Raw genomic sequence first — 27192 nt, forward strand, 5'->3', positions numbered from 1 at the left:
GGCTAAAGTTTCTACTTGGCTAAGCCAGAAGATAGAATTCTTCTTAAATAAATAAATAAATAAATAAAGATTTATTAAAGAGCAGTATGTCTTGGATCATGATAAACCTGTAGCCTCTCTAGTACGACATTATGGCATACTGAGTTTTATATTTGGTTTGAGCTAGTTAGTCTGGAGACTTCAAGGTCTGATGGAAACAGTTTAGATATTTTTCACATTTCTAGTAACAGCATTTAACAAATAGATTGTATTATGGTGGTATTCTCTCTTTAGATCAGGGGTCGCCAACGTTCGGCACGCGGCTCGCCAGGGTAAGCACCCTAGCAGGCCAGGCCAGTTTATTTACCTGCTGACGCGGCAGGTTCGGCCGATTGTGGCCCCCACTCGCCGTGGTTCACTGTCTCGGGCCAATGGGGTCGGCGGGAAGCGGCGCGGGCCGAGGGATGTGCTGGCCGCGGCTTCCCGCCGCCCCCATTGGCCCGGGATNTTTATTTACCTGCTGACGCGGCAGGTTCGGCCGATTGTGGCCCCCACTCGCCGCGGTTCGTCGTCCCGGGCCAATGGGGGCGGCGGGAAGCGGCATGGGCGAACGATGTGCTGGCCGCAGCTTCTCGCCGTCCCCATTGGCCTGGGACGGCGAACCGCAGCCAGTGGGGGCCGCGATCGGCCGAACCTGCCGCGTCAGCAGGTAAATAAAACTGGCCCGGCCCGCCCAGGTGCTTACCTTGGCGAGCCACGTGCCGAATGTTGCCGACCCCTGATATAGTACTGTATATATTCAAGCAAGCTCCCATTGACTTTAGTTGCAGTGTCAGTGCTCAGCAAATCAGGCGTCAAAGTCGCAAGCTGGGGCCCCATAAAATGAGAACCACAGAAGTAGTGACGCGTTTGAAAAGTTTGTTTTAAGTGACTTGATCAGCATCACAGCAGAACCCCATGGAAGAGGCAGGGATAGAATCCAATTCTCCAAGGCAGCATTCAACTGCCTTAACCATCCGAACCTCCTTTCTCTTCCTGCGATCACCTGTCTTTCACTATACACCTTCCAGCTTCTGCAACAACTCTGTGGATGCTTTCTTTTCAACAGTAAAAAACAGTTCGAGCTCTTGAGCACAGCAAAACATTGTCTTGCTATGTCACATGAGAGGAAGGGGAGGATGTGTTGTAGGTTCCTTTTCCTTTGGCTGTGATACCATTTTAATGTGTCAAACCGTGCTTCCTTTACAACTGCTTCCTAGACTAGACAACCCTAATTTATCCCAAAGCGGGTGCATTCTCTGCACTGAATGAGGCTGCGAGTCCTCTGGAAAAAGTAGCATGTGATCATGTAATTAAACATTCTCAATGCATATGCATAACAGGACCAAATTAAGGTTGCCTGGGCAACCTTGATTCTGGCCTTTCCTAACTTTTGAGTGCTGAAATTTTCAACTTTAATGTTCTTTTTAATGTAGTGTTTTGGATGTAATGTGACATTTATCAAGCTTGTACAACTCTAGTATTCATCAGAGATACACTTTATTAGTTAGAACAGGACCAGATTTTTTTTTTAGCAACCTTCCCATAGCCTTCAGTAAAAAGCCAGAAAATTCAGTTCTTCTCAGCATGACATATTTCATAGTCCACCTTCATTCTGGCATTTCCAAGTTTTTTGCTGCTAAAATTTCAAACAGAAATATTTTTCATGTATTTTTTTGTGTACAATTTCCTATATTTTTTTTAAAAACCAAACCGAAAAAACAGAAATTCCATCACATGGCATCATATTGACACCCACATGGTTAATCAGGGTTGGAGCCTTTGGATCCACTGCATAGACAGCATCTGCCATTAGAGCTGATGGAGTAACTGACAGCAGGAGTTGTTTTTCCTCCTCTCTGTGGAAGTGGGGATGGGACATACACTTTGCCATTGGGTTTTGCAGATATTTGCTGACAGCAGAGGAATGATGAGGAGACACAGGAATCTTGGGTTCCATTCCAGGTTCTGGAGGGGAGCGTGCCTACTTGCCACAGACTTGTCTGCTTGTTCCTCCCAAGCTTGATTCTTTCTGTCCCGTGCCTTCTAACCAGTCCCTGTCCCAGTCCTATCTCATCCTCACCTCTGGTTTCTTGTCCCAGGCCCATTCTCCTCAACTCGCCAGTCTAGATTCTACTCCTCAGGCTTCTCATCCGGTCTCCTTGCTCAGCCAGTCCTAATGTCCCCCTCAAGGATTGCAGTCTGAGTCCCAGTCTCTCCCAGTCCCAGTCTCTTTGACCAGCCAGTTATAGTCACCCCTCCCAATTCTTATCTGATCTGTCTCTCCTCTTCCCCTTAACTGGCTCTCAGTCCTAGTCTCTCTCTCCAGGCTCTTCATCCAATCTCATTCTTCCTCCACCTCCTTCCCCACCTTGTCCCAGTCTCTTCCCCAAGCCAGTCCTAGTTCTCCCCCTAGTACCCCAGCACTGTCAGATCTGTCTCCTTCTCCCTGTCCCTCCCACTCATTCATAGTTCCATTCTCCTTGTTCAGTCAGTACTAGTCCCCACCCAGCTCCTTGTCCAATTTCAGTGTTCCCTACTACCAGCCAAATGGCTCCCAATCCATCCTGCTTCCCTCACTGGCTCCTAATCCCAGTCTTTCCCCCACGTGGCTCTCAGTCTCTTTACACCACCAGTCCCAGAATCCCTGCCCAACTAGTCTCAGGCTTCCAATCCTAGTTTTCTTGCCAGCCCAGTCCCAGCTCATTAGCATTCATCTCATCTAGGCTGGTTAGGATTCTGCATGAGTATCAGCATGCCTGGAAAAAAGCTGCATACTGCATACCAAGAAAAGCATCTAATTCAGGATTCCCCCTGGCTCCCAGTCTCCTGGCCCTCTCAGTATAGGTTCTACACCCCAGGCTCAGTTTCACCAGACTCCTGGTCCCAATCTGTTTCTCCCCCTGCCCCCGTTCCTGCTTTTGTGCCCACTGTATTTGAATCAGACAGCTTTCTTCTCCATGATACCTGAGTGCCAGTGAGATCACAAGCAAGACAGGCTCCTTGCTCTCAGTTTGACTCATGCATCTGGCCTTACCCCAACCTGGAGCATCAGTTACAGAGAAAGTCCTCAGAGCCCACCACTGCAGCACTGGGCAGGAGCATACTCAGTGTTCTGTGGGGATTGCACATCTGCAGTCTGGGCACCTGCTAGAAGCTGTGAGGGGATGGAGCGTACTCCGTTGTGGGGATGGTTCATGTGCAGTCTAGTGAGCAATAGGAGCTATGAGAGGCCTGAACATGCTTAGTGAGGATGCTTGGGAGATTTTAGCTGTTAAGATCTAGTAAGGCTCTACTGAGCATGTACAAACTGCAGTATGTCGAAGGCTTATAACTTGATCAAATTTGGACAGATTTTCATGGGGACAGCTAAACTGCTAAAAGCAAATCCCTACGCAAAGCATGCCCCCTTCCCCAGCCAAATTTCAAGTTTCTGTTCAAAGCATGGAAGCACTAGAGCAATTCAAAGAAAAGATCTCAAGAATTTTCTTTGAACATGGCTAAACAACGTATTTTACCCTGTCTTGGTAATGGCGGAATCATTTTGACTTAAAAAAAGAAGAATAAAATAAAATTCAGCCTGAGGGAGACACCCAATACGGAAAATTTCAGCCCACATAGTTATAGCTTGGCAAAGTAATACAAAACTGGAAACAAGGTCTCATAACATGAAGTGTCAGGCAACCTTAATGATAGACCAGCCCTGCCTGTAATATTAAAGGTTTCAGAGTAGCAGCCGTGTTAGTCTGTATCCGTAAAAAGAACCTTTGTTAGTCTCTAAGGTGCCACAAGTACTCCTGTAATATTAAACTATTCAAGTTACAAATTACAGTCCCCCTACGAATACTTTTATGTGCTATTGTAGCAGATGACAGTGAAAATTCTGGCCCAAGCATGCGTGATCTCCTTTGTCACTTTTTATTAGTTATAAAATGTGTGTATGGTGATCACATATGGCAACATTGTTCTATGGAAATATGCTCGGGAACATGGCATTTTCCCATATAATTTTGTCTTATCTTAGTGAGTTTGCCCAGGGAAATGTGTAGTTGCAGATTGCCAACCGAAGGTGCTGTAAATGACTCATGAAATGGTGTGCCATAAAGAATATTATTTATTTGTATTCAGGGCTTTGAATTTGAATTTGTATTCAGGGCTTTGACCAGGAGGTAGGGACCCACTGTGCTAGGCACTGTACAAACATAGGAAGCTGGAACAGACGTAGACAGACGACAAATTAATAAAGATGTTTAGCAAGTAGGGTATAGTGGTGAGAGCAAGGGATATGGAGCCAGGACTGTGGGGTTCCATTCCTGGTTTTGACCATTCAGTCAGTGGTTGGTCTTCAGCGAGTCATGTGACCTTACTGTGCCTCAGTTTATTTATCTATAAAACTGAGATGATAATTAATTTAAATAGTTTAATTAATTATGTTGTAAAAGCATATTGAGCTCCTTGAATGAAAGTTGCTATGGAAGGGCAAAATGTTATTACAAATACCTGCTATCCTTTCAAAAGCTAAACGGAAGGTACTTGTTTCATCTGTTTTTCTCATATTATTATGGAGAAAACAGTGCTGTGCTTGGATCTGTATTGAGAAAGTGTTGAAAGTGTTAAGTGTGTTTGCAGTTAGAACAGCCCTACAGGGTCGTCCACAGCTGTTTAATAGCTGAGGAAGCACTTTATTTCCTAATCAGCTAATTCTGAATCCTGATTGGATGCTTTTCTTGGTCTGCAGCTTTATTCCATACACGCTGACATTCATGCAGAATCCTAACCAGGCATAATATGGAGCCTGGATGAGATGCATGCTAATTAGCCATTTTTCCTTCTCATAACCACAATAACTTATGCAGAGTCAGCTGGACTGACTTCTTCCGAGGCGCCTTTTCACTGTCTCAGTTATCAGCTCATTTTTTGTGATGGCTTCTTTGGGTTCTGTTGCTCCAATATGGCAGCTTCTAAAGATGGACAAGCACTTAAATACCCAGGCTGTCTGATCCTAAGATGGATGTGTTCAGTAAGCAAACTCACACAAGAAATCATGTGATAGCAGGGGCAGGTGAGCAACAGAACAGCTGTCATTCTGCATAGCTCCAGGTAGGTGTTTCTTTACTTCTTTGTTACTGGGCATCCTAAAAAAAATTGGTCCTCGAGGAGGGCTCAAACGAGAGTAGCATAGTAGGAGTCCTTTTTTAGGCAGAGGATTACAGACACAAAGGATTTCTCTGGTCCCCTGCGCGTTATTGGAATTAAAAGCACAAGCTTGTAACACAGCCTGATAGATGGATCTTACACAAAAAGCCTTGCTGGTCAGCAAAGCAACAGAGGCACTATGGTGCTTATAAATCATGAATCAGCAAGATATTTAAGCACATGCTGAAGTGAATGTGTGACCAGTTGTCCTATTGGAGTCATTGGGGGTATTCCTGTCAATAAAGGTAGGTCACTTTGAACAGTGACGACTAGCATAGATCTAGAACAACCTTGAAATCAATGGGACTGGCCACATACTTACAGTTAGGCATATGCCAAAGTATCGTGTCAAAATAAGTCTGTTGCCACACATGTTAAAGTCAGACTGATGGACAAAGCCCCCCGACCCCACCTAAAACATATGAGTTTAGATTGTGGCACTTATGCCACATCCTGGTATGGATCTGCAAAACTCCAAATCTGATCCAATACAGCAGTTCCTGCATTCCTCGATTCCACAATCCTCACTGTCTGTGATTTCTAACCTACTTCCATTGGTACAGGGGCGGCTTGTTAGCAGTATTCAATGCTCAGATACCAGTGGGAGGCCTTTTAAGTATCTGGGTAGACAAATAGATAAGGTTCAAATCTTGTTGTGATAGTTTCAGAGTTAGCTGCACTTCTCTCCCCTCTTGGTCTCTCTGGTGCACCCCCGCAGGTGTCAGCTTTGTACCTTTCCCTATTCTGAAGTGGAATTCCACAATTCTCCCACTCTTAGGCCTGGTCTACACTACGGGTTTAGGTCGACTTTAGCAGCGTTAAACCGAATTAAGCCTGGACACGTCCACACAACGAGGCCCTTTCTTTCGACTTAAAGGGCCCTTTAAACCGGTTTCTTTACACCACCTCCGACGAGGGGATTAGCGATAAAACCGGCCTTTGCGGGTCGGAATTGGGGTAGTGTGGACGGAATTCGATGTTATTGGCCTCCGGGAGCTATCCCACAGTGCTTCATTGTGACCGCTCTGGACAGCGCTCTCAACTCAGATGCACTGACCAGGTAGACAGGAAAAGACCCGCGAAGGTTTGAATTTCATTTCCTGTTTGCCCAGCGTGGAGAGCACAGGTGACCACGCAGAGCTCATCAGCACAGGTAACCGTCATGGAGTCCTCCCAGGATCGCAAAAGAGCTCCAGCATGGACCGAACGGGAGGTACGAGATCTGCTCGCCATATGGGGAGATGAAGCAGTGATAGCTGAACTCCGTAGCAGTAAAAGAAATGGAAAAGTATTAGAAAAGATCTCCAAGGCCATGAAGGACCGAGGCCATAACAGGGACACACAGCAGTGCCGCGTGAAAATTAAGGAGCTAAGGCAAGCCTACCACAAAGCCAGAGAAGCAAACGGAAGGTCCGGGGCAGAGCCGCAAACTTGCCGCTACTACGCGGAGCTGCATGCGATCCTAGGGGGTGCAGCCACCACTACCCCAACCGTGTGCTATGACTCTCTCACTGGAGAAACACACAGGGAAGACGGTTCGGGGAACGAGGAAGATGACGATGGAGGTACTGTAGGTAGCTCACAGCAGCAAGGAAGCGGAGAAACCGGTTTCCCCAACAGCCAGGATCTGTTTGTTACCCTGGACCTGGAACCAGTAACCTCCGAACTCACCCAAGACCCTCAGGGCACACAGGAGACCTCTGGTGAGTGTACCTTTGTAAATATTTGTAAACATTACACATGGTTTAAAAGCAAGCGTGTTTAATGATTAATTTGCCCTGGCAATCGCGGCCAGTACATCTACTGGAAAAGTCTGTTAACGTGTATGGGGATGGAGCGGAAATCCTCCAGGGACATCTCCAGAAAGCTCTCCTTTATGTACTCCCAAAGCCTTTGCAAAAGGTTTCTGGGGAGGGCTGCCTTATCCCGTCCGCCATGGTAGGACACTTTACCACGCCAGGCCAGTAGCACGTAGTCTGGAATCATTGCATAACAAAGCATGGCAGCGTATGGTCCCGGTGTTTGCTGGCATGCAGACAATATCCATTCCTTGTCTCTCTTTGTTATCCTCAGGAGAGTGATATCATTCACGGTCACCTGGTTGAAATGGGGTGATTTTATTAAGGGGACATTCAGAGGCGCCCGTTCCTGCTCTTCTGAACAGAAATGTTCCCCGCTGTTAACCATGCGGTGGAGGGGAGGGGTGAAGTGATCATCCCAGAGAATCGTGTGTGTGTGTGTGTGGGGGGGGTGGTTTACTTGTGTTTGTGCCGCATGTTAACCGGGAAACTGCAGCCCCCTCCTTTTACATTGAAACCCCATTTTAAATGGACAACCCAATTCATCCTTGAGATGGGAAATGCGCTGCTGTTTGCAACCTTTCCCGCATGTTAAGAAGGTTAAATAAGCCAAAACACTGTGGCCTACGATGGCTGCCTGCAAGCCGAAATATGCGACCTTGTAATGAAAGAGTGTACCCATTGTTCCCTAAAATGTGTCTTTTTTAACCACCTCTCCCTTCTCCTCCACCAGCTGCAAATGTTTCTCCTTCGCAGAGGCTCGTGAACATTAGAAAGAGAAAACGTAAGACGAGGGACGAGATGTTCACGGAGCTGCAGATGTCCTCCCACGCTGATAGAGCACAGCAGAATGCGTGGAGGCAGTCAATGTCGGAGATGAGAAAAGTCCAACATGAACGAGAGGAGAGGTGGCGGGCTGAAGACGATAGGTGGCGTCAGCTTGCAGACAGACGGCAAGAGGCAATGCTCCGTCTGCTGGAGCATCAAAGTGATATGCTCGAGCGTATGGTTGAGTTGCAGGAAAGGCAGCAGGAGCAGAGACCGCCGCTACAGCCCCTGTGTAACCAACAGCCCTCCTCCCCAAGTTCCATAGCCTCGTCACCCAGACGCCCAAGAACACGGTGGGGGGGCCTCCGTCCACCCAGTCACTCCACCCCAGATGATCGCCCAAGCATCAGAAGGCTGGGCTTCAATAAGAGTTAAAGTTTTAAAATGCAGTGTGTCCTTTTCCATCCCTCCTCCCCCACCCATCCCTGCTACCTTGGCAATTATCCCCCTACCTCTGTAAGGAACTAATAAAGAATGCATGAATGTGAAAAAACAATGACTTTATTGCCTCTGCAAGCGGGAGGGGAGGGGAGGGTGGGGTGGGGTGGTTGGTTTACAGGGAAGTAGAGTGAACCGGGTCGGGGGGGGGTTGGAGGGTTCATCAAGGAGAAACAAACAGAAGTTTCACACAGTAGCCTGGCCAGTCACAAAACTCGTTTTCAAAGCTTCTCTGATGCGCACCGCGCCCTGCTGTGCTCCTCTAACCGCCCTGGTGTCTGGCTGCGCGTAATCAGCGGCCAGGCGAGTTGCCTCAACCTCCCACCCCGCCATAAATGTCTCCCCCTTACTCTCACAGATATTGTGGAGCGCACAGCAAGCAGCAATAACAATGGGGATATTCTTTTCGCTGAGGTCTGAGCGAGTCAGTAAGCTGCGCCAGCGCGCTTTTAAACGTCCAAATGCACATTCCACCACCATTCGGCACTTGCTCAGCCTGTAGTTGAACAGGTCCTGACTCCTGTCCAGGCTGCCTGTGTATGGCTTCATGAGCCATGGCATTAAGGGGTAGGCTGGGTCCCCAAGGATCACGATAGGCATTTCAACATCCCCAATGGTCACTTTCTGGTCCGGGAAGAAAGTCCCTTCCTCCAGCTTTCGAAACAGAGCAGAGTTCCTGAAGACGCGAGCATCATGTACCTTTCCCGGCCATCCCACGTTGATGTTGGTGAAACGTCCCTTGTGATCCACCAGGGCTTGCAGCAGCATTGAAAAGTACCCCTTGCGGTTTATGTAGTCGGTGGCTTGGTGCTCCGGTGACAAGATAGGGATATGGGTTCCGTCTATGGCCCCGCCACAGTTTGGGAATCCCATTTCAGCAAAACCATCCACTATTGACTGCACGTTGCCCAGAGTCACTACCCTTGCTATCACCAGGTCTTTCATTGCCCTGGCAAATTGGATCACAGCAGCCCCCACAGTAGATTTGCCCACTCCAAATTGATTCCCGACTGACCGGTAGCTGTCTGGCGTTGCAAGCTTCCACAGGGCTATTGCCACTCGCTTCTCAACTGTGAGGGCTGCTCTCATCTTGGTATCCTGGCGTTTCAGGGCAGGGGAAAGCAAGTCACAAAGTTCCATGAAAGTGCCCTTACGCATGCGAAAGTTTCGCAGCCACTGGGAATCGTCCCATACCTGCAGCACGATGCGGTCCCACCAGTCTGTGCTTGTTTCCCGGGCCCAGAATCGGCGTTCCACGGTATCAACCTGCCCCAGTAACACCATGATTTCCACATTGCTGGGGCCTGTGCCTTGTGAGAGGTCTATGGCCATGTCAATTTCCTCATCACTCTCGTCGCCGCGCTGCAATCGCCTCCTCGCCTGGTCCGGGTTTCGCCTTGGCATGTTCTGGCTCTGCATGTACTCCAGGACAATGCGCGTGGTGTTCATAGTGCTCATAATTGCCGCGGTGATCTGAGCGGGCTCCATGATCCCAGTGCTAGCTATGGCGCCTGATCAGAAAAAAGGCGCGAAAGTAGTATCTGATGGACCAGGAGAAGGAGGGCGGGAGGGAGGGAGGGCCGAGTGACGACATGGCGTACAGGTACAGGAACAGGGAGAAACACAAACAACTGTCACACAGAATGGTCCCCCCAAAGATTAAACTGGAAACCCTGGGCTTAGCAGGCCGTTGATTTCACGGAGGAAGGGGAAGCAAATGAACACAGAACAAATCTATTTTTTACATCTTAAGGTGGCAGCCGACGCTGCAGCATGAGTGACAGCCATACCAGTATGACGATGACGGATACCAATCATAATATGCCATCATCTGCCAAAAGGCAAGGGGCTGCTGCTGTGTAGCAATGCAGCCCCACGTCTGCCAGCCCCACGTCCGCCAGCACCCAGCATCGCCCTCGGCCTCTTCTGGGTGCTTAGCAGACAATATTGGGCAATTGGCAGAAAATAGTATATTATGACTGGTAACCGTCATCATCGAAACAGTAGCATGTCTGCCCAGGTGGCCATGATTGACAGCCATACCAGTACGACGACGACGGGTACCAGTCATAATATACCATCGCCTGCAAGGGGCTGGTGCAATGCAGCACTACGGCTGCCAGCCCCACGGCTATCACTCATGCTACACCGTCTACCGCCAAAAGGCAGTTAGCAGCTGCTGCTGTGTAGCAATGCAGTCCCACGTCTGCCGGCACCCAGAGGACATATGGTGATGGTGAGCTCAGCTGAGCTGAGCGGGCTCCATGCTTGCCGTGGTATGTTGTCTGCACAGGTAACCCAGGTAAAAAGGCGCGAATCTATTGTCTGCCGTTGCTGTGACGAGGGGGGAGGGGCCTGACGACATGTACCCAGAACCGCCCGCGACACTGTTTTGCATCATCCGGGCATTGGGATCTCAACCCAGAATTCAAAGAAAAGGCGCGAACCGCTTCTCGGCTCGAGCTGTGGCGCAAACGTAGTATCTGACGGCCTAGGGGAAGGAGGGAGGGGGGCCGAGTGACGACATGGCGTACAGGCACAGGGAATTAAAATAAAGAACGGTGGCTGTGCATCAGGGAGAGACACAAACAACTGTCACAGACTGGTCCCCCCCAAAGATTAAACTGAAAACCCTGTTGACGGAGGGAGGGGGAAGCAAATGAATACAGAGAAAATCTATTTTTTACATCTTAAGACGACGGTGCAGCGTGACTGATAGCCCTCGGCATCTTTCTGGGTGCTTGGCAGCAAATACTGGGCGGTGTATGACGATGGTCTTCAGGCCTATTGCACGAGCTGCTGCTCAGGGAAGACTCTGCTAACGTGCGATGACCCGACTTGTAATAGGCCGGCTAACAGTCATAATACACCATTTACTGCCAAAAGGCAAGCCCCACGGCTGCCAGCACCCAGATCGCCGATGAAGGCTACCAGTCTACTGCACCGTCTACCGCCAAAAGGCAGTTAGCAGCTGCTGCTGTGTAGCAATGCAGTCCCACGTCTGCCGGCACCCAGAGGACATATGGTGATGGTGAGCTCAGCTGTGCTGAGCGGGCTCCATGTTGTCTGCACAGGTAACCCAGGTAACCCAGATAAAAAGGCGCGAATCTATTGTCTGCCGTTGCTGTGACGGGGGAGGGAGGGGCCTGACGACATGTACCCAGAACCGCCCGCGACACTGTTTTGCATCATCCGGGCATTGGGATCTCAACCCAGAATTCCAAGGGGCGGCAGAGACTGCGGGAACTGTGGGATAGCTGTGGGATAGCTACCCATAGTGCAATGCTCCGGAAGTCGACGCTAGCCTCGTACTGTGGACGAGGTCTGCCGACTAGAGCACCTAGAGCATTTTATTGTGTGGACATACACAATCGGCTGTATACAACCGATTTCAATAAAACCGGCTTCTATAAATTCGAACTAATTTCGTAGTGTAGAAAGGTACTAGAAAGGTAAGTCAACCTATATTGACATGCAGTAATTACTGAGGTGGTGCATGTCCACACTACCCTCCTTGGGTCAGTGGTGCATGTCCTCACCAGGAGCGCTGCCACTGACCTGAGAGGGTCAGCGTGGGGAGCTGAGAGCCCAGTCTCTAAGCTCCACTGGCAGCTCCCTGCTGGGAGCCCGACTGCCCCACAGGCTCCTGGGCTTGCGGTGGGCTGCCCCTCCGGTCAACAGTCCCTGACTGGAGTGGGGAGGAAGCCACCTGGGGCTTCTCACCTTCCCGTTCCCTGCCAGGAGTGGGGTGTGGGGGGAAGTTGCCTAGGGCTTCTTTCCCCCCCACTCCCTTCCAGGAGCCAGGCAGCCTTGTCAAGGGGGTGGGGGGGCACCGCCTGGGCTTGTTGCCCCGGCTCCCAGTTGGGAGTGGGGTCCAGTCATCCAGCTCTGCAAGGGAGCAGGGGGGCAGCAGGGCCCCTGCCATGAAATTGACAAGACAGCCAACAGCAGATGTAAGTCATACAGTGTCTACACAGACACTGCCTTGCCCTAACTCTACCAACATAAGCTTTATGCCTCTCGTGGAGGTGGATTTGTTATGTCGGTGTAGTAGGGCACTTAGGCTACGTCTTCACTACCCGCCTGAATCGGCGTGTAGAAATCGATCTCTCGGGGATCGAATTATCGCGTCTCGTCGGGATGTGACAATCGATCTCCGAATCGATGCTTGTACTCCATGATTTGCCGCCGTCCTCACAGCGGGGTAAGTTGGCTTGGATATGTCGAATTCAGCTACGCTATTCGCGTAGCTGAATTTGCGTATCTTAAATCGACACCCCCCCGTAATGAGGACGTAGCCTCAGGCAGGAGGAAGGCTGTAGTGTAGACACCGACATAAATAGGTTGAAATAAGCTGCCTTATGTTGATCTAACTGTGTAATGTAGACCAGCCCATAGGCCCTGGGCTACAATGCCCTGTGTATCAACCATACTTATCCAGCAGGTCCATGAGTTTGGTCCCTGTGGTTCTTCCCTTCGGGAGTCTGTGACCAGTGGCATTCAGTGATCAGACAGCCTTCTGAAAGCCAACATACTGTTTATTGTATAGAAAGCATTTATAGACAAAGGATTTGAAAACAACATACACACATTGTTCTTACCTAAAGTCTTACCACCTCTGATGGCAACACAGGCCCAACTTCTTCAGATCCCGCCAAGTGGTGGTATCTCAGTGGTATCTATGCATGAGTCTGGTTCCCTCAAACAACCAACCCCCTCTCTTGAGCGAGCGACCTTTTTTTATCTTGCCATAGTTCCTTTGTCCTTCTGTCTTCCTGGGTCTTTTTCCGGTCCTATCCAAAACTAGTTTTGTGAGTTAGTTGGAGAGGAGGCAAATTATCACACCTAATAGTTCTCCCATTGTCCCTTAACAACTCTTAAGTGTTTGCTGAGAGGAGGCTTATCTTGAGCCATTCTTTTCCTTCCTGTCTCTTCTTCCAGACAGACTCCTGTAAAATTAAACCAATGTAGTCCAATAATCAGGTCAATATGCATTATCCATAAATTATTACAAAATAGCTCCAAATCTGCCACATTTGTCTTCTGTCTCTGTAGTTCAATTATGATTTACTCCCAGTGCACATTCTTGCAGGTAAGATTATTACATTTGTAGTGTGTTGAAAGAGTGCCATGATGATTCCCATTATATCTGTTGTAATCACAGAGAAATGGCTGTGCCGCTCTTGGACTTCTGAGTGTTTGATTTCTCAACCAGAGTAGTGCACTAATGGTAGGATATATAATACAGTAAAGAGGTACCAGCAATAATTATGCTCATGTATGGATACTGAGAGTATACTTGACATTTGTGGGGGAATCTGAAGTTTCTTCATAGCATGCTACACTATGCCTAATACATTTGATGAATATTTTAAAGGTAGCAGGGAGCTTTGGGATTTTCTGGACTTGTGGGTGGCTGGGCTTATTCATTTTGACTCACTGCATTTCTTAAATAAAATTGTTTAAAAGAAACAATGCATAAATTCTGGCAGGAGACTTGGGGGTCCCTGATGTGATTCATGAGTATCTTTGGCTGTTTAATGCCGATGTACATTTTGAAAAAACACAGGCAGTAAGTTGGTCAGAAGCTGTTCTCTTTCATCAGCTACATAAACTGAACTTTCAATATTGCATACTTTCTATGTAATTACAAGACTGGAATAGATTCCTATACGACATGCACCCCTTTTTATAAAAGAAACAAAATAAAGTATATTCAATTTAAATTAAATTAAAATTGCCAAAACCCAAACTTGAAAATTCAAAATTATCTGGGGCAGTGCCTGAGCTGGTGGAGCTATGACAGTTTATATCAACTGAGGATCTGCCTCTCTGCCATTAACTCATGGCTTAGATCAGTGGTTCTCAAACTTGTTCCGCCGCTTGTGCAGGGAAAGCCCCTGGCGGGCCAGGGCAGTTTGTTTACCTGCCACATCCACAGGTTCAGCCGATCGCGGCGCCCAGTGGCCGTGGTTCACTGCTCCAGGCCAATGGGAGCTGCGGGAAGTGGCAGCCAGTACATCCCTCGGCCTGTGCTGCTTCCAGCAGCTCTCATTGGCCTGGAGCAGTGAACCACGGCCACTGGGCGCCGCGATCGGCTGAACCTGTGGATGCGGCAGGTAAACAAATCGCCCTGGCCCGCCAGGGGCTTTCCCTGCACAAGCGGCGGAACAAGTTTGGGAACCACTGGCTTAGATGATCCATTACCATACCAGAACATGCCAATGAATCATCTAATCTACTCATTTTGCTCCAAATGGGGTTAATACCAGGGATTTCAGATGAAGATGGAAAATCCAAATGATGTATCTATTTGTGCAATGCCACTTATTATTTATTATTTTATTGCTGTAGCGCCTAGGAGGGCCCAGTCATGGCCTCACTGTGCTAGGTGCTGTACAAACACAGAGCAGAAAAATGGTCCCCGCCCCAAACATCTTACAATCCATGCATGAGACAAGAGACAGCAGGTGAATACAGACAGTCGAGCACAAGGAAACAATGAGACTATGCTGGTCAGCATGATGGGTTGTGGTCTCAGCTCTCCAACTGCCTATGCGTGGTCACGCTTTTTAAAACACTGTACAATTGTCACTGTTTTTCTGGGCACTGCATAGACACACAGTGAATTGTAGTCTCTGCCCCAGTGGAGATCAGGTTCTCACTGGGCCAGGTGCTGCAGAGACCCAGTAAGAGACAGTCCCTGCCCCAACAGAGATCAGATTCTCATTGTGCGAGGTGCAGCACAGACACATAGAGGGAAATGGGGGCAAATGTTTCTTCCTGACACAAGGTGGTGATCAGTTCATGCTCATTGAATTCCAGTTCTCAGCATGAATACATGTGTGGAGATAAAATAAATTATCAAATGCTTTTTCATTAATCCATTCAAAATGTTGTGACAGTTCTGATGGTCAAAGATGTATTTTTCTGGATTGTCTCTGCTTCCCTGAAATCCTGCTTTCTGAACGCTTCCACATTTCTGGCCTTGCATTCATGGCCTTGACCGTCAGACATATTACATAGCTCACACAAATGTACCCCTTCTGCCCCTCTGAGTTGGCAGCAACAAGGGCCGGGTTCAGTATCTAGGGGTTCCATTTCAATAACGCAATGCAAAACCGGCTCGAGCCCCCACCCAGTGACCTGGGACAATTACCCCGTGCCCCTGTAGGAGGCAATACTTCCCCTCTCGCAAACACGGAGTCTGAGTGTAGCAAAAGCTTTTTAATAAAGGAGGGAAACAATGTGGCATTATGTTGGGGAAACACCACAAACAGGATTCATAACACAAACCATGAGCAAAAGACCCACCTCCAAGTAAGTTTGGCAGTGTCCTTTTCCCCTCAGGATCTTAAGTCCAATCACCCCAAAGTCTCTGTCCCTGGTCAGTGCCATCCAGAGTTCAAAATTTTATCTGCAAAGTTTTACCCCCCCCCCCAGCCTGGGTGGAAATGGGGGGGGGCACACAGGATGTTAAGGGGCACCTTACGTGGTCCAAGGCCGACTGCCCCACCTCTCCGTGGAGTTCTGCTGCAGCCTTTACCACGAATGGCTCCGCTCTACCAGCCGCACCGCTCCTCCAGCCGTCCCCGCAAACTGCTCCGCTCTGCTCCCTGTTCCGCTCCAACCGTCCCACAAACTGCTCAGCTCTGCCAGCCACTCCACTCCACCAGCCGTCCCATGAACTGCTCGAGCTGCCCCCGCAAATGGCTCAGCTCCGCTCTGCGCCTCTCGCTGTTCCATGGGCCGCTCCAACTGTCCCACAAACTGCTCGGCTCTGCCAGCTGCTTAGCAATATATCTTCAGGCTCCCCCACTGGTTAACACAGCACTCAGTGATCTCAGCTCAGCAACTTTAGCTCTTTTAGTGATTTCAGCTTGTAGTAGGAGAGCCACAGTGCTAGTGCACCATTGGCCCAAAGTGAATTCTGTTCAGCAACTTCTAGCTAGACTCCTAATGGAAGCAAACTTAAGTCTGCTATTTAACAGTGGAGAGAGGGGGTAGTGCAATTGGTGTTCCAGGCCCTCAAAAGGAGCCCATACCACCAGGTACACCTATCCCCAATCTCTCTCAATTCACTGGGTTTTGTAACCCATGACCCTTGTCTAGCAAGTGCTACTTAGTTACTGGTGAGTCCCTCTGTCATACAACAGTTCCACTGGCCTTGATTCACAGAATCAGGGTAACAACACTTTATTGTTCCTGCCCCAATAACAGAGAAACTGGGGATCCCACACCAGCAAAATGAACTACTTTCAGTTGTTGTTGTCCCAGGCTAGGCGGGTGGGTGTGCCTATGAAAACAAGATCAGCCCCTGAAGTTCTTTTCCACCCTCGCCATAATTCACCACCATATGTCAGGGTAGAGCTTATCCTGACTCTGCTTACACAAACACCAAAAAAAGGGTACGTCTTCACTACCTGCCATATTGGTGGGTAGCAATCGATTTATCTGGGATCGATATATTGCGTCTCGTTAAGACGTGATATATCGATCCCCGAACGCGCTCACCGTCGACTCCGGAACTCCACCAGCGTGAGCGGCGGTAGCGCAGTCGACGGGGGAACTGCGGCCATCGATCCTGCGCCGTCTGGACCCCAGGTAATTCGATCCAAGATACTTCAACTTCAGCTACGCTATTCGCGTAGCTGAAGTTGTGTATCTTGGATCGATCCCCCCCCCAGTGTAGACCAGCCCAAAGAATATTTTGTTTTACCAGATCTTGCTTTAAAACCAGACCTCTCCAGCTGCTTGTGGCAGACAAAGCTGCCCACACAAATTGTGTTGAAGAGTCTTTATTCTATAATACTGTTGCCATTCAGGTTACTGGAGTGCCTTGATCCACCAATCACTCCAGCCCAAAAAGAAAAGAGAAAACAGGAGTGATGATAAAGGGTTTACAACATAGAGAGATTGAGCATCAGTAAATTTCAGCATATGACTGATCTAATAATATTCTTCAGCTAAGAACACAAAGGAACTTTCATAACGTTATCATAACAAGCTGGACTAAACGTGTTTTTGTTCCCTTCAACGTATGAATTATGTGACCCATACTCTTTTTTAAAATTGCTTTTCATTATATAAGTTTGATAGGTTTCTTCCAAGTTAAAATTAAATATATTAACTAACTCCTCTGCAGGTATTTATTCAGAAGATCCAAGACCATAGAGATCTGGTCTCCGGAGAGAAGAAATTATCTATGTTCTTACCCTGTGCCTAATACTTCAGATTAGAAAAACTTTAGGACAGAAAGATTCTGTGCTGTGCTTCATAAGAAGTATCACACATAAAGGGTAGCCTAGGGGGGGATAGGCAAAGCCACCTTTATGCCTGGCTGGGGACTGATGTGGTCCCCAGCATAAATTAGAGCAGCTTTTGGGGCTGCTCTATTTCATGTCAGCCTTACCAAAGTTACCTGTGGGCTGTATTGCAATCCAGAGTGGTATGGGCACACCCTTCATGCCCTGGGACACCTCTAGATATCCCCACATGGTTATCACCCTGTGACGGGGTATACCTACTCTGCACCACGTCAGCAGGGGTTAACCACACACTGTAGGCTGAGTAAATCACACACCCACCGCTGCTGGGCATGTTCCAACTGAGACCAGAGTATAAAAGGGAGTAGCTCACCTCAATCTGGGCTGGCCACTGCTGAGAACAGATGTGGGTTGCAGGCACCTGCTGGGAAACTGCCAGAGCTCCAGGACACAGAAGCCAACTGGGTTAAGACTCCAGCGGACCCCCAGCCAACACTGATGGAGGAAAGACAGTAGAGGCTGTGACACTACCATTGCTGAAAGGAAGGGTAGGAAGTGACCAGGGCCGGCTCCAGGCACCAGCTTACCAAGCAGGTGCTTGGAGCGGCCAGGCCGGAGAGGGGCGGAACGTCCAGCTGTTCGGTGGCAATTCGGCGGACGGTCCCTCACTCCTGCTCAGAGCGAAGGACCTCCCGCCGAATTGCCACCGCAGATCATGATCGCGGCTTTTTTTTTTTTTTTTTTGGCTGTTTGGGGCGGCCAAAACCCTGGAGCCGGCCCTGGAAGTGACCCAGGGAATGGGACTGTAGTATCGGGTGTTCGAAGCTGATTATAGAAGCACCAATTCCCTAGGGCCCTCGGCTGGGACCCCTACCTTGGCTGCCCCACCACCGGAGTAGCTGAAGCCCAGAGGAGCGAACTTAACTGCAGGACTACCTCACTGACTCTGGCCAGGGGGCCATACTGCCCTGAACTGCAAAGCTCCTACATAGACTTGGGCTGCTCTGTCCAGAGGGCCAGCCCCACAGACTTTGGCCATTGGACCATACTATCCTGAGCCACATGACCCCTGAAGAGACTTGGGCCCTAGGCTGCGCTGCCCTGAGTGGAAGGAACGCCTTACTGACTCTGGCCATTGGGCCATACTGCCCTGAGCTGTAGGCTGCCATCTAGATCTAGGCTATTGAGCTACCATTTTGATAACCCCCACAATCTGACACCCCGTGATGGGGTGTACCTACTCTGTGACAGACCCACTATGTGCCACCAGAGTGGAGGACAGGACATAGCCCTTCACTTTAATTTAAATTATATGTAAAATACCTACTGGATATTAAGGGCCAGTGATGCTAGTAATGCTTGGTTACTTATAGTGGATTTGGAACAAGCTTTGCTGCTGCTTGGTACTTTTGGGAAAGTACATTTTAAATAAGGAAAAAGGATAAAATCCTCCTCCTCATGCAGGTTTAGGGTATTTGAGACTTTGTTTTATGCTGTGGCGCTAATGCAGTAAAGCTTATCTTCATCCTTCAGAGCAAACTCTGAACTTAATGGTAAACTCACCAATGCAGCCATGAATAACTACGCGAAAGGGACCAAGTGACCTTCTCCGTTGGATCATATGAACTGGAACCATAAACTCCCTGAACATTAAATCTCACCAAATGAGGGTCAATCCATCCTCATCATCATATCCACTCATTATACTCCACACCCGAACATAGCCACTCTATGAACTTCATACCCTCATATCTCAATGCCTGTACTTTGACCCATCAACCTTTTACCCCCAATCGGGGATATTGCAGATTATGTATTCCTCATGCCACCTGATCTTAAACCAAACTTTGCACCCTTGATAATCTGTATGTTATTCCCTGATAACCAGAAATGTCTATGCTCAAATTCTGTTCACTATTTTTTTTAACATCATCTTAATAAAATTATTAAACGAGCAGTACCTGTAATACTGTACTATTATCTGATTAGTGATCTCTCCTTGTACATGTCAGTTAAAACTACGAACTTGGCACCAAGACACCTCTGTCATCTTCCTAGCTCCATGTATATACTGATTTGCTGTGTAATTTTGAAACACAGGTTAAAATTTGTGACCTTGAAAATGAGCAGACCAGTATGTTCCTCACAGGAATGTGTGCTGGTGGCTTTACTAACTAACATTTGTGAAATGCTTTGAGAACTTTGTATATCCCCTGTGCCTTTCATCTAAAGTCTTTCTGAACATGACATTTGTATTACACTCAAGATAAGCACAGGAGGTGTGTCAGAGAGCCAGTTATGGCTTGCTGAGAGTAAGGGCCAACCCTGGTCCCAACACAACTTAGATTGGTTGATGAGGCACTAAAGCTTCATGGTCCAGGGGATTAGGCACTGGACTGGGGATCTGGGTTCTAGCCATGGTTCTAGGGCTGGCCAATAACCTTGGGTGAGTCACTTCAGTACTCTGTGCGTTAGTTTCCCCATTTGTAAAGTGAGGATACTGATACCTTCCTTTGTAAAATGTCTTGAGATCTATGAACGGAAAGTGGAATATAAAAGCTAAATACTATTATATGAGTGGCAGGTCCAGAGGTATGTTACATAATATGCTTTATTGAGTCATTTTGCTGGAATAACTTGTGATCCCAAGTATTTAAAGATCCATCTATTTGACTACATGAGTGTTTATACCTCTTTCAACTAAGAGATCCAAATGAAAGATGCAAGGCTCAGAGAAGGCTTGCACATTTGTGATTCTTCCTGCAGAACTCTGGATCAGTAAATCAATAAGTTAGAAACAGAGTTTTTATATGTAATGGATATAATCTTGCTCCGGTGTTTCTCATGCCATTGCTCAGTCCAGCATTCATCGACTTTACTAGGTAAACAGCATGTCTCCATATGAACACACTTTGCCGTCTGCTTAAGGACTAAGGCTCTGAGAGTGTTCACCTTCTACTGTGACTATAAAAGCACTTCTATAAACAAAGAGGGCAGATGCTCAGCTGGTATAAATTGTCCTACCCTCATTGACTTCAGTGGAGCTCTGATGATTTACACCAGCTGAGGATCTGCCCCGGAGTAGCTAAAAGTGATATTAGAATTTAGCAACAGATTTTCTTTTCTCCCCATCTCACAAATGTTGCTCCTTCATTTACTCTGATAACTTTTCACCATGATGAAAAATATTCTTGTGGGATTGGGTGGACAAGTAACATTACTCGGTGCTTTAGAACAGTGGTTCTCAACCAGGGGTCTGGGGCCCCCTGGGAGGCCGCAAGCAACTTTCACTGGGTCCGCCAAGCAGGGCTGGCATTAGACTTGCTGGGGCACAGGGCAGAAAGCCCAAACCCCACCACATGGGGTTGAAGCCCAGGGCCCAAGCCCCACCATCCAGTGCTGTAGCCGAAGCCTGAGCAACTTAGCTTCATGAGGCCCCCTGTGGCGTGGGGCCTTGGGCAATTACCCTGCTTGCTACCCCCTAATGCTGTTTCTGGCTTTTATATGCAGAAAAACAGTTGTTATGGCCCAGGAGGGCCGTAGAGATTTTATAGCATGTTGGGGGGGCGGGGGAGGCTCAGAAAGAAAAAGGTTGAGACCCCCTGCTTTAGAATAAAACGGTGTGAAACGTTACCTCCTCACTTAAAAAGCTTCATACTAAGTATGTTGCATAAGGGCCTAGAAGAATGGCACTTTTAAAAATATACGAAGGACCGTATTCAGCCCTGGGATGAGCAGGCCCAACTCAGTTCATTTAAACAGAGTTGCACCCATTTAGACAAGGCCAGAACTAGGGACTGAGGTGGCATAATGCTATTTTTGCCCTGGCCTTCTCTCCTGGGCTGTGACTTCTGTGCTGCATGAACTTTATTTTTTAAATTAAGCTAAAGGGCCACACCCTGCTCCATTCACTTATGGGAGCAGTTCTGTTGAGGGCAGTGGGCCTAGTTGTGTTACTGCTCGAGACAATGGGAAGGAAATGAGCAGGATTCACCCAACGTTTTATTTGTACCACATTCTGTCGAAAGATCTAGATCATCTGAGCTCTTGCTTCAGCCACTTTTCACATCTGCTAGCCTGGAGCAGCCACTTAACGCTGGCTTAACTGGGGATTGCCCTCGGGCCAGTGACTTCTATGCCATTTCCCCTGCTTGACCCTGATATAGGGCACATTGCTGGAGAGCCTTTCATTCCTGATTCCTTGGCTGCTGTCATGGTCCCTTGGTGTTAGAGCAGTCCCAGGTGGGGCCTTGGGGAAGGGATGGAGTGGGGGCGGGGCCTGGGGCACAGCCAGGGGTTGAGCACTCCCCAGTACTTTGGAAAGTCGGCGCCTATGGTTCTATGAGTAAAATAGTCTACTTCCCTCAATGGATCTTTGAGCTATGGCTGTTAGCTCACATTCTATCCCTTACCCTACTCCTAGTCTATGTAACTGGCAGGATTTGGAGGAGCCGGAAGAGAAGGGGATGAAAAAGCTGTCGTGCGTGGGCAGCTGCTGGAAAGGCTAACTGCAGCTAGCTGTGCAGAGCAAGGCTGGCTCCTGGTCTGCATGTACTCCTGGTCCTGGTCTGCATTTGTGGACCTCTGTGGTGGGGGTCACAGAGTAGCTAGATGGAATTTTAGCCTGCGATGGATGGGAAAAATCCAGCACAGAGTTTCTCCCACCTGTTTCTGGGCTTCACCCCTTTTCCCCAAGCAGGCAAGTGGAAGGGTGGTGGCCACCATTTCAGCTGGCACTCTGGGGATCGAACTCTGGACTTCCAGAACTAAAAGTACAAGCAGCTGCAGTTTGAACTAAAGATTCCTAGTTGTGACACAGCCCCATATCACGTGTTGGCATATGAGTGGCATGAAGACCTGTACCACACAGTCACCAGTGGTTTACAGAAGCAATGGGGGTAAATCTGTCTCTTTTCCATTCTTTATGAGCCCTCTGTGGCTCTTCCCTTTATGTTTTTGCAACTTGGATGCAAAAGCCTAATAGATTTTCTTTCTTATTTGCACACAGCTCAGTGGAGGCAGTATAGGAGCCAGAGTTGCTTGCCAAACAGTGAGCTTACCATCCAGTAACATATAAAGTGCAGAATTCTCAGCAGGGTTTTCTTCAGATTATTTTATTCAACAGGTAAGTTTTTTGGTCAGCAAATTCAAAAAAGCCTTTATTCAGACTGTCAGAGGCAAAGCATAGTACAAATTAAATGAGCGTCACCAACAATCAGTTTAAAAGGAAAAGGTACATCAGGTACAATAAGAGTTTAACCCACACTAATCTGAGGCAGAATATCATAACGAATCAAGCTATAGAACATAAAGTTTCACAGAATAGGCTAGTGTTAGGAATATTAACAACAATGTTCCCATTTTCTGAGAAAGTTTAGTTTGAGTCGTGCCAGCTGGTCTCAGTATGACGCAGCAGCCATTGCAAAGATAAGACAAAGTTAAACTAAGAAAACACTTACAAAGATCGTAATATTTCAGAGGTCATTGGATGCTGAGTGCCTATAGTGATCAAATAAATAACCTAGACAAGAGCACTATAAATGACAGCAAAATGTTCCCGGAAACAACAAACAAACTAATGAAGTGTTTTGAGACTAGAGCAAATTGGTTCCTAAGAGGCAAATCAATAGATTTTGAAATGTCTGAAGAGAATATATAACAGAGTTTATTTGCATATGCCTTGTACACAGTTTCTATTTGCCTATAGTTCTTGATTTTTACAGTAAGAAAGTATTTGAAAGGAACCAAAAGGTAATATAAAATTTCAGCATGATTCAGTGTTTTCACATCTAGAATTGTCTGTCCATATTGCCTGTCCATCATAGTATATAGAAAACACTTACAATGTACGTTCAATGACATACACTATTTGAAGGTCACTTATACGTTTTGCTTCTATGAAAAACACAGGCCACTTTTAAATATTGTAGTTTAAAGCATGCTACACATTTTTAAAGGCTGCCAGCTTGCACATAGAGTGTTTGAAAAAGTTATGCAAACAGTGGATTTGATTTTTCCTTCCATATCAGCAGGAGTCATTCCACTGAAGTCAATGCATTTACACCAATGTACAGCCAGTCTAAGCACAAAGCAAAGCAGGCCCACTGTCCATATCCGTCACCCCAAGAAGATTGTATTTTACCTCCACATTTTATTTCTGACAAATGTTTTTCCCAGTCAAATTGCTGTCTGTAAAAAGTCTGTTTCCATTTACTTCTGAGCATAAGACAAAAGCTAAGTCAAAGTGCAATGCATTTGAGCTGTTTTCTAGGTTTCATTCCAAGTTTTCTTTGAAACCCTCTAGTAATAGATCTAATTGGTACCTTCTCATCAAAAGGTGACTTTCTGTGATTTTCTTTATTGATCTAACAATACATTTCTCAACATAGTATAATTACAAAGTTACTTCAGTGATATGATGTCCATACACCACAGATAAGAGTATAAATGCCTAATTAGATCACACCACTTTAACTTAGCAGTGAGCTGATTAGTTCACACTGTTGCTTAAACAATATGTAATTGCGTTGGTTTTCTTAAAGGAATATTTCAGCATCTCAGGTGAAATGTTTGCTTTCATCAGTTAAAGATTCTCTTAAGTTGCTTTACAAGCAGCAGCACAAGTGTCAATATAGTCCTTTCTTTGGATTTTTTAGATGTTTGTGAAGGTACCTACAACATGTTGTTACTTGTCAGTGTTCTGATTCCTCTTAGAAATGAACAGCTTTCAGTAGCTATCACTCAAGATAGCCCCTTTAGATTATACGGACTTGGTTGACAATGGCATAAAAATAAAACACTAGGGTAAAGAGAATATTACATTAGTCTGTCTAATATAGCAGTAATATAATTTACTTAATAGATTCATTTTTTCAGAGTGATTGAACTCTGAGCTATTTTGCAGAACGCTCTGGCTTCACTTCTGTTATCACCGTGTAAGCAACAGCAAATGATAAATCGCCTCCCCTTTTTCCTTTTGAAAAACTTTCTAAAGACATCAAGTAAAATCTCTCTTTTTATTCTTTTTATTTTTTCTGTACCCTTCCTTCCTTCACAGACTGTAACGTGGAGCTGCTGATTCAGTTTAGATACATACACCCAGTGTGTGTATACCCTTTCCATACCAAATACAAAACTGGACATTTACAGAATGCACCGTCCCACACTCATGCCATAACAACAACATACTAACTCTTTGAACGTCTTTCTCATTTCCAGACTCCGGAAAGCATAAATTAGGGGGTCGATGACTGAATTGCACATAATCAAGACCAAATATGTGTTGAAGTGTGAGGTGTAGCAAACACAGTGTGGGTTTGTGGGGCAAGAAATGATGAGGATGAGATGAAGGAAGAAAGGTGCCCAACAAACAATGAAGACCCCAAGTAATATAGTGATTGTCACAGCCCCCTTCATACAGGTCCGCTGATGAGGAACCCCATCCACTGGGAGGGCTGCGATCCGTTTAACATGCAGGCGTGCAAACAAGAACATGTGAACATAAAGGGAGGCCATGAGAAGAAGCATGGTAAAGAACATGGTGATGAGACAGACAATGACAGTTTTGCTTTCCGAGTAGACAATGAACATGATGCCGCAGATTATGCAAGCAATCCAAATAACCACAATCAGAGCTAAGGCTTTCTTTACAGTCATGATGCTGTGATAACGAAGAGCGTAGAAAATAGTAATGTACCTGTCAATAGCTATAACCAAGAGGTTGCAAATTGAGGCTACCAAAGAGATACAGATCATTGAGTCAAAGACATTGTCCATATGCTGAATAAAGTGGTCATCAATGATCAAGTAGCCATTGCTCAGGATTGCAATCATGATAGTCTCCAGGGCATTTGACATGCTCACTAGCATGTCTGCCGCTGCCAAGCTGCACAGGAAAAAGTACATGGGGGAATGTAGGTTTCCATTCTTCAGCACCGCAAGGATTACGAGGATGTTTTCCAGCAGGCTGATGATCCCTAACGTCAAGAAGACCTCGGCTTTAATGAAGACTTGCTCACAAAATCCATTGCTGCTCCTGTTGCTGAGGAGGATTGAGTCATTGAAGTCCTCAGTGGTATTAACCAGCACAGGCTGAAATGTAAGCGCACAGGGTGTAGTATTCATTATCAACACGGGACTTGATTTCACACACGATTACGGAACTGGCATCAGTTCAGTTTGACAAAAAAAAATCCTTCCAAACTGTCTCTGGGTTTATCAAATGGGATCAGATAGGGCTTTGTTTTTGTTGTTAAAAATATAAATGTATAAAGTCTTTTTGTTTTAAAAGTGAGTTTTTTGTCAAACATTCAAAGACTATTTTTTCTCCCTGAAATCAAAGTGAACAGCAAATTTCGCAGTCATCCGTCTGGGGAGAAAAAAAAAATCAGCAGCACTTTTACTCTCTTTCTAGTTCTCCTGCTGATTAAAAGTGAATAGCTTTCTTATCTGTTACCATGAGCTGGGACCACTGCAGGGCATCCTGGTTGGAAATCATGTTGCTGCTCAGTGAAATACCTCTTGCTGTTCAAGTGCAAGAAGGGGAAAAAAAAAAGAAAATCAAGAATTTATACATTCATGAAAGGAAAAACAACTCCTACTTTGTCTCCTGTACAGCACAATGGCCATTAGAGAGCAAGCTCCTTCCTGATTGACAGCTACAAACACCAGGTACAGCATCCCCATGAAAAGTCCTCTTTAGTCAGATGTGAAACTATTTGGTGCCCTCTGCAGATCAGAGATATAATCTGTTTTCATTTTAAAATATAGAACTGGCTGCAAAACAGAGGCTCAGTGGGCGTGAGAGGATGGGGCGGGGGAGCCATTTGCTGCTCCCAGAGGTGTTGCTCCAGGATAGGGGAGCAACTTGCAATAGTGGTAGGACAGCCAAATATGGCTACCTGCCCCTACTGTGAAGGAGACCCCCAACCAGTGCCTTCTGGTTCCATCTGAGAAAAAGGCACCCAGAGGTGCTGAGGGTGTATTAAGGAACTCATCCCAGAGACACCAGTCCCATACCAGCTGCCTCTATCCAACCCAATATTGCGAGGCTCCTGAGCCCCCCAGGCCCTTCTGTCCTCGCCAGGGCCCAGTTCTGGAGGAGTGGGACTGGATGTTGCTGTGCCTGCAAGCCATGAGGGAGCAGGGCTCTAACTTAGTTGTTTTCTGATGGCGGGAGGGGGAAGGAGGAGCTGTAGGCTGTGCTGGGTGCTTTGGGTGTCATGTTCTTCTGTATCATCTGTAGACCGGTCACTGAACTTGCTTAGCCACATCAGATGTGTTCCTCATAAGATCTTTTAATGCTCTGCCAGGTATAGCAGAGGTTCATTTAAATAGGGTATTTTACACACTGTCCCAGCTAGTGGTTGAACAGTATAATACAGCATTCCACGAAGTGGGAGTGGGTGGTCCTGGCCTGGCAGTGGGGGCCTAACAGTGCCTCCATACCCAGTATTGGTGTGATGATTTGGGGAATCTACGCGCAGCTTAGGAATTCTGGTTGATCTTATGATATTGCTGTATCGTTGATATCATTGAATATAATTGAATATATCGGGGTTAGTCTACTCTTAAAACAGTACAGTGGCATAGCTGCACCGGTGTAGCTGCACCACTGTAGTGCTAATCAGTGTAACCCAGTGTTTCTC

General features: G+C 47.0%; 1 protein-coding gene across 1 annotated transcript; it reads right to left on the reverse strand.

The window, feature by feature from the left end:
- Positions 1–24464: 24464 nt before the first annotated feature.
- Positions 24465–25757, reverse strand: MC3R (melanocortin 3 receptor). The gene has a single exon (XM_034787501.1). The coding sequence runs from the start codon at positions 25667–25669 to the stop codon at positions 24689–24691; it is 981 nt and encodes a 326-aa protein (XP_034643392.1). The 5' UTR covers positions 25670–25757; the 3' UTR covers positions 24465–24688.
- Between the last annotated feature and the right edge of the window lie 1435 nt (positions 25758–27192).

Source organism: Trachemys scripta, chromosome 12 (assembly GCF_013100865.1).
Source record: "Trachemys scripta elegans isolate TJP31775 chromosome 12, CAS_Tse_1.0, whole genome shotgun sequence".
Classification (NCBI taxonomy): Eukaryota; Metazoa; Chordata; order Testudines; family Emydidae; genus Trachemys; species Trachemys scripta.

Coding starts and splice junctions, on each gene's coding strand:
- MC3R (XM_034787501.1), bottom strand. CDS start 25,669: ATGAATACTACACCCTGTGCGCTTACATTTCAGCCTGTGCTGGTTAAT.